This window comes from Microtus pennsylvanicus, chromosome 6 (genome assembly GCF_037038515.1).
Source record: "Microtus pennsylvanicus isolate mMicPen1 chromosome 6, mMicPen1.hap1, whole genome shotgun sequence".
Taxonomy (NCBI): Eukaryota; Metazoa; Chordata; class Mammalia; order Rodentia; family Cricetidae; genus Microtus; species Microtus pennsylvanicus.
In genome coordinates this window covers 38,500,091-38,507,986 of record NC_134584.1, presented here as the reverse complement: position 1 = coordinate 38,507,986, position 7,896 = coordinate 38,500,091, and the positions used below count along the sequence as shown (strand labels likewise).

The following is a 7,896-nucleotide window of genomic DNA, read 5'->3' as shown; positions in this document are numbered from 1 at the left end:
AGCGCTCCATTCAGAACAGACTCTCAGTTCCTCAGAGCTCTATCAGGCTGTCAGGCTGAGCTCCAGGGTCCCCTGCTTATCCTCTCAGGGACTCTACCCTAGCGGTTTCCCAGAGAGGCCATCTCCCCTGTTGAGTGTCAGCACAGACATGTCTCACTGTGGGGGACTCCTGGTGGCCTTTCGTGGGTGAGCATACACACTATAGACAGCCTGGTGCTGCAACGGTAACAATTTGTGAGTAACTGCTAGTTGAAGGAACACCAGTGGCCAAGTGCTGGATCCCTGCCCTCCTGAGGAGCCTCACACTTGGAATCCAGCTGGTTTGTGGTGTGTGCACTCACACTCATGTAGTAGTTGGTTTCAGGTTACACTGTCTGTTTACTAAAAGTTACAAGAGAAAGACAAAAAAATTCCAAGCATATTTACCTGAAGGAGTTGAAGATCTCCTTGAAATGTCTCAGGGTCATAGCATGGGTAGGAAATTGCCCTCTTAATGGAAAACATCTGTTCAAGTTTCTCTTTCTGAGCGACAGAGTGGGCACCAAGAATAACTTGAGGCTTGCCTCTCCTGAAAAGAAAATCAAACAACACTTAGTAAAGAGAACAGAGAAAGCTCAGCTCCGGGTTTAATGTCCTCAGTGTTTGCAGCTGGTGTCAGAGTTAAAAACAAGTACAAAATGGGACCAGGGCTTAAAGAACTCTGTTTGGTGTTTTGGTGTCTTCTACCTAAGACTCCCTACATGTGTTAGGATGCAGTCCATTTGCCATGTGTTTTCAAGGAGAAAGCAACCAGGGAGTTCCTGACTTAGGGAAAAAAAACTTGAGTTGGGATAGCCTGGAGAGGTGGGGAGCAGGGCATTCCTGGACAGGCACCATGGGTTTGGGTGGCTGGGCTGGAGGACCTGGGCTCTGCTGGAGTAAAGGAGGAGCTTCCCATGTCTTCAGCTGCTTCGGATTTGTGCAGCAAAGTCTGTAGTGGCCTTCTGGGTGGATGACACCCAGTGGAAAGAGCCAACCCAAAGGCATAGCGTGGACTGACCTTTGTGTTCTCCAGAAAAATAGTAAACCTTATTGTTGTATTCAAAATAGGAAAGATGGTCCAAGGCCTGCTTTTAGGAACCCAAAGAAAGAGATGCTTTATCAGTGAAACTGTGAAATCAAGAATTTCACACCCACATGCAGATGAACATGGACAGCCCTCCTATAAACACACACACACACACACACACACACACACACACACACACACACACACATCCACCCCACCCTTTCCTCCCCCCAGACCCTGCTGCCTCACGTATGGACATGTACATAGACCCACACAGAGACTAACCTCCTCCAACCAAACACAAACACAGAAGCAAGCAGAACTAGAGCTAACTCCTAATCTAGTTCATGAACCAATGAGAGACGAGAAAAACTGTATCCCAACTTGTTGGGTCAACTTGTTATCATTTGGTCCTGTCAATTGATGAATTTGTCAGTGCCTAGCTTTCTCATTTGCATAAATTGTGCTGACATTTTTTACTTGACAAATTTTATTTCGTACCACAGCACAACTTCATATATAATTTTAAGCTGAATTTTTAATTCAGGCAATTTGTGCTAGAGTGAACAGGGACTATCAGGAAGTGCTTATCAACAACAGATATCAGTTAAAGAACAGTAATTCCTCGTGATAAATATGACTCTGTCTTGACAAAAATGACTCAAACCATTAGTGAAAGTTATAGGGTACTAGTATTTTTTTCACATAATCAAGGAGTAGTAATTTCCTGGGATCACTCTAAAATACCCTATTAAGGTGGGAAAAGACCAGTGACAGGGAACAAATGAGCTGTGACCATAGGACACACTCAGTGTGATTGACATTGATTGTGTAAAGATGCCTGTGAACCCATCAGGGACAGAATACTGTGAGAGATTGTGTGCAAGTGATCAGACCGGGTGAGTTAACTGGGTGCTGTTATGTCCCTATCTTTTCCAGTTCTAATACTGTTATTTATATTAGTATTGTGCATTTTAGTCTTATACTATCTGGCCCTTGTTTGTGAGGCAAATATCACAACAGGATACGGTGCTGGTTATGGGTACCCACTTTCTTCTCCATTCCACACTAATTGTGGCTTTGGACTGGGTAGCTCTGAGTCAACACTGGGCGTGAGAGGAGCTGGGAGTGAGGGAAGACTTACAGGTCACAGTGAGCAGCGGTCAGGACCCAGTTTTCGTTGATCAAAGCCCCTGCGCAGATTTCCAGCCCTTTGATGAGAGCCATGTAGCGTCTGGCGTGGGATGGAACCTCATTTCCTCCTATAATTCCCTTACAGGATTCTGGAAAAACTAAGAGATTGATAGAGAGTGAAATCCTTGCTTATGCCATCATCCTTTACCCCAGGACAGTTTGGCTGAAAAAAAAAATTACCCTGCAAATTCTTAGCTGTGTGTTCTATGCCAGGGAACAGAGTAGATCAAGCTCCCAGGCTCTGGCTAGTGCTTGCTGCTGGAGCATTTGCCCCAGGGCTGTGTTCCCAGCCACACACACACACACACACACACACACACACACACACACACACACACACGCTTCACAGCACTGGCTCAAGCTCAGCTGGGTGCTTGGCTTTTGTTTTGTTTGTTTGTTTGGGTCTCATGTAGCCCATGCTAGCCTCAAACTGGCTCGGTTGTCATCCTACCTCTGCCCCCCAAATGCTAGGATTGCAGCCACGTACCACATCAGACTTAGAGTTTAGCTTTAACTTTTATTATAAGCAAACATACCTACTTTTACTTTCTGTGCCATGTACCTAAATTTATGCTCTCTGTCTCTTTTTCCCTCTCTCTTTCCTGCTTCTCCCTACCCTAGTCTCTCTTCTTTCCACTTCTTGGTACCCGTTTATTCTTTTTTACCCTCTTCTTCTTGCCATTTCTTTTATTATCCTTTTTTCTCATTATGATTAAATGACAAATACATAGAATGCGTTTCTTTCTGTGTAATAGGTCTCAGACTTTATTGTCATGGTAATAACTTATAGCCCATATTTAAATGATATACATTCCATAGACCCACTTGAGGGGATGGTTTGGGACCAGGAAACTTTTGTGTTAAATAAGCATCTTGATTGTGATGCAGGTGGTCCTCTGAGCAGCAGAGGACTGTGGATGTGTCTAGGAAAGAAGTGATTGATACTAATTGTGACGCTGTGGCCTGTCATCACCAGCAGATGGCATCTCACAGAGTCATTTGATACAGGGTAGACATTCCAGATCACCAAGTGGCCAGAACTGGAGGGCTGGAAGGGAGTAAGGCAGACTGAGTTGGCAGCATCCTCAATTGAACCTCCCAGGACTTGGCTCTAGCCTCAAACAGACTTTCTGCTACTCAGTTTGCATGGAAACTAATTCTCTACTCTCTTGTGCAGAAGCAAAGATACCGAGAGCCTTCTTGAATTGTCACAGATTTAAAAAAAAATCTATTATTAGTAAAATCTGTACCCATGTAAGTAAAAACAAACAAACAAACAAATAAACTGTAGCATTTTAATGCCTGGACAGGAAAAGGTATTTGTTGTGTTAATCTGCCTATAAAGAAGTTCAGCCCACTGATTTGGTTTTCTGAGCCTCATGTTAGACTTCTTTATGTGTATGAGTGTTTAGCCTGCATGTATGTCTGTGGAGGCCAGAAGAAAGCCTTGGATCCCCAGGATCTGGAGTTTTGGTGGTAGTGAGCCACCATGTGGGTGGTGGGAACTGAACCTGGGTCCTGTGCAGGACTTAACTGTGCAAGCTCTCTCAACAGTTCCCAGCCCCCATTGTTGCACTAACTGAGGATTAGAATTAATTTCTAATCAATTCACAATCATTCCATTTTTCCACAACTATTTTTTGAGCATCTGCTATTAAAACAGAAGTGAATGGAACACAATTCTCTCCACCCAAGACTGTAGCACTAGGAAGGCGGACAGGACAGGCAAGGCTGGTATTGTGTGCCATTCACAAAGGGTGACAGAGCTTGGGAGTGTTTGGCCCGGATATCTATGAGGAGCTGCAAGGTCTCAGAGATAGGAGCTGCTAAGTCTTCTTGAAGGAGGTTTAAAGGTACATAAGAGCTCAGGTGAGGCTAAAGGAGGTTTCAAACCAGTTAAGCAAAAGGCAGAGCTCTGGGGATCCTGAGAAGGAAATGGGTGCCCACGAAGTGATGCCAAATTGAGCTTGTTGGTCATCTTCATTTAAACTCTTTTGAGGCCCAGCTTTAATATGCTTTCAGACTTTAACATTTTAATTGCTATATATATGCATATATATACATATATTATTATATGTGCATACATACATATATATTTTTCCCAAGGTCCGACTTAGCTCGTTGCTATTCTTTTCATTGTTCTGTTTGCATTTACCCCTGCTTCTGCAGTTTTTCCCGATCTCTCTGCATAACTGTATCTTGAATTCTTCCCTAGCAGAGTTCAAATCACCTATTCAAAATGTAGGTGGGAAATGTCAGGCGACTTTGTAAAGTTAGAGTGGGGAGGAAGTCTCTTTTCTGGGCGTTGGCGCCCCCTACAGGTGGGACACTGGAGTATTGGCCTTAAAAACTCACACTATAATAACAAGTTTATTATCTGTATGGCAGTTTTAGTAAACGTATTAAAAGTAAAGAAAACATGGCTTTGTGGGAGCCTAGGCAGTTAGGATGCTCACTTTACTAGACCTGGATGGAGGTGGGTGGTCCTTGGACTTCCCACAGGGCAGGGAACCCTGATTGCTCTTTGGGCTGACAAGGGAGGGGGACTTGATTGGGGGAGGGGGAGGGAGATGGGAGGCGGTGGGGGGAGGAGGCAGAAATCTTTAATAAATAAATAAACTTAAAAAAAGCAAAGAAAACATTCAGAAGCTATAGTGACAGTACTAACGGAGCACCCATGATTCTCAGGCACCCACTCCTAACTGACACCCCTCATAATGTTAATTACAGTGGAAGACAGGGGTGTTTTCCCAGGTAGATAAGATAAGAATGAAGTTTAAACACCCAAGTTCACACCACTAATAATGTCAAAGCATTGTCCTAACACATAGTGCAAGCCCATATTTTCCCATTGTGAAGCACAGTCCTCTCCAGTCGTAGCTTCTTTCATAGTCTTTTCTTTTAACATTTTTCTTACAAAGCTATGAGAATCTAATAGAACAAGACATACACATGCAATTTAAAATTTTACATATAACGTTGGGACAGCCACGGACTTTCTGATGTCTAAGCAGGGCCTTGAATAGGCGCTCAGATCCTGTGCCAGTGTTCCAGTTCTGAAGATGTGATTGAACCTGAAATCAGAGCTTAAGCCTAGCACTTCTACTAACCAGCTGCGTGTTCAGATCATTTGGGAACCTTTGGTCTTGGTTTCCCAAGTGTGAGATGGAGATGATGACATCACAGATGATGACATTGAGCATCTTAGTGTTCATGAGCCAGTGTCCGTGAGCCAGTTAATATACTGTTATTTTTTATGAGTTTTATTAAGGACAGGCATTTGTTCATGTGCACTCATATGTATGCATATGTGTGTGTGTATGTGTGCATACATGTGTGTATGAAGTTAAGATTATTTTACACTGATACTGTTATTGTCTTCATCATCCCACTGCTGGGCATGAACACAGCTACAAACAAAATCTTGAACCTAAACGTTGTAAGACTTACCTGAGAGCATTCAGTTGTACTTACCTGATTGGCAGGTCAGTTAATACAGCCTGTACATCCCTACTTTAATGGCAGTTTTTCACTTAAAGACCTTGCTTGGTAGAGGTCTGGATTTGTAAGAGTCACTAGATGTGGCTGATGCTTTCATATTATGGCCTCAGACACTTAGATACATCTATCTATCTATCTATCTATCTATCTATCTATCTATCTATCTATCTATCTATCTATCTATCTATGTATCTATCTATCTATGTATCTATCATATCTATCTATCTATCTATCTATCTATCTATCTATCTATCTATCTATCTATCTATCTATGTATCTATCTATCTATGTATCTATCTATCTATCATATCTATCTATCTATCTATAATACCTATCTATCTATGTATCTATCTATCTATGTATCTATCTATCTATCCTCCATCTATCATCTATCTATCTATCTATCTATCTATCTATCTATCTATCTATCTATCGCTATACACCTTTTAGATAGCAAAGACAAGCGGTGCATTAAAAATGATTGGGGCATTATCATTTTCTTTCCCCTTTTATATAACATTTAACATAATTTAAACCAATATAGAGTTCTATTTTCTCACGAGCAAAAGGACAAAAGCATACAAAAGTATGTCTTACCTCCAGAAACCAGAAGGAGAATGATGGCCGTGGGGAGAAAGGAGGCAGGAGGCATCCTGCTGCTTCCAGTGCCCATCCGCATCTGGAGAGTGCTATTCTAGTGCTATTCTACTGGCTTCAGTAACACAGGAGACACAGAGCTCTTTGCCCTGCCTCCTGCCCCCTCTCCCTTGTTTTATGCAGAAGCTACTGGTGTTTTATTACTGGAAAGTTAAGTCTTATTTTATCTGTGGTGTGAGTACTTACTTGTTTCATAAGCTGCATTTATTTCCTTTGGGGTTAGGTGTTTCCTATCCAAAAGGGCAAATGTGAAGTCATGGGACTATGCTAATTAAGAAAAAAACATTAGAAAGAAAAAACTGTGCTTAAAAGGAAGTAATCCAATAAAAATGGGCTAAATCTGAATAGATACTTCTTCAGAGAAGTCTGTGGTGGCCAAGGAGCAGATGCAGCAATCACCAGGGAAGTGTAAATCAATTAGAATGGCTGTCATCAAGAATAACGTGTTAGAGTCACTTTTGTCTCTGTTGATGGGAATGCAGATTAGTACAGGTTTCATGGAAAACAGTGTGGGATCCCTTAAAACTAAAAACAGATTATTATAGGATCCCACAGTCCCACTGCTGAGTGTGTATGTCCAAAGGAGATGAAATTATTATATCGAAGAGATACTTAGAGGGGCCAAAGAGATGGCTCAGTGATGAAGAGCATTTGCTGCTCTTACTTAGGATTAGATTTCAATTCCTATGTGCCCATGTGGGGCATCTTATGACTGCCTGTAACTCCAGTTCCAGGGGATCTGATGTCTTCTCCTGGCTTCCTTGGCTACCCAAATGCATGTGCACCATGCATGTGGACATGTGCACATAAACATACAAACAGATACTCATAAATAAAGAATCAAAGTCTTAAAAAACCCGGGATAGTTACATGTCCATTCTTACGGTAGCACTAGTCATACACGCTACGATTGGGAATCAATCTGGACTGCTCATCAGTGGATCAATGGTACCTCCCACGAAGACTCCTCATGACTGGTTTGCACAATTTGTTCTTCATATCCTTATGCTAGCAGGTCTGGAGGGTTTAAGATGGGAGAGGGTGGGTTTGTCTCTAAGGAGAAGTAAAATAACAAGAACTGCAATGAATGGGCAGGTGGGGGGAATGGGGTCTGTTTAGTCCTTTTAGCCAGCAAGCAAAGAACAGATTAACTGCACAGGGCAGGATGAGAGTAATTGGTCCACATGCTACAAAGAAATTAGAGGAGCACGAGGTGATAAGGGAGGGAGAATGTGTGGGTTCCAGGGGTGCCCTGGAATCGTCTGTCCTCACAAGGACAGAGGTTATGGAGCAGTTGCAGTAACCGTGGCCTGACAATCGTAAGGCAATGATGGATTTAGACTCAAAGTCATGGCAACTCCAGTTTAAATTAAGACAACCAAACTGCTGGCCAATGCTGGAAAACCCTGGAATGTGTAGCTGAGAAAACATTTCAACATGAGATTAGTAGTGGTTGAGGCTGTAACTTTTCCTCCTCAAGTCTTTTTAGAGATTGT

General features: G+C 42.5%; 1 protein-coding gene across 1 annotated transcript in view; it reads right to left on the bottom strand.

Annotated features, from left to right (window-relative positions):
* LOC142852799 (granzyme A-like) overlaps positions 1-6,566 on the bottom strand; it is a 10,385-nt gene extending 3,819 nt beyond the window's left edge. The window contains exons 1-3 of the mRNA XM_075977820.1: positions 6,341-6,566; positions 2,193-2,340; positions 427-568 (exon numbers count right to left, since the gene is read on the bottom strand). Of these exons, the coding sequence (XP_075833935.1) occupies positions 427-568; positions 2,193-2,340; positions 6,341-6,422 (372 nt within the window). The 5' untranslated portion in view covers positions 6,423-6,566. The remainder of the gene's footprint in view (positions 1-426; positions 569-2,192; positions 2,341-6,340) is intronic.
* Between the last annotated feature and the right edge of the window lie 1,330 nt (positions 6,567-7,896).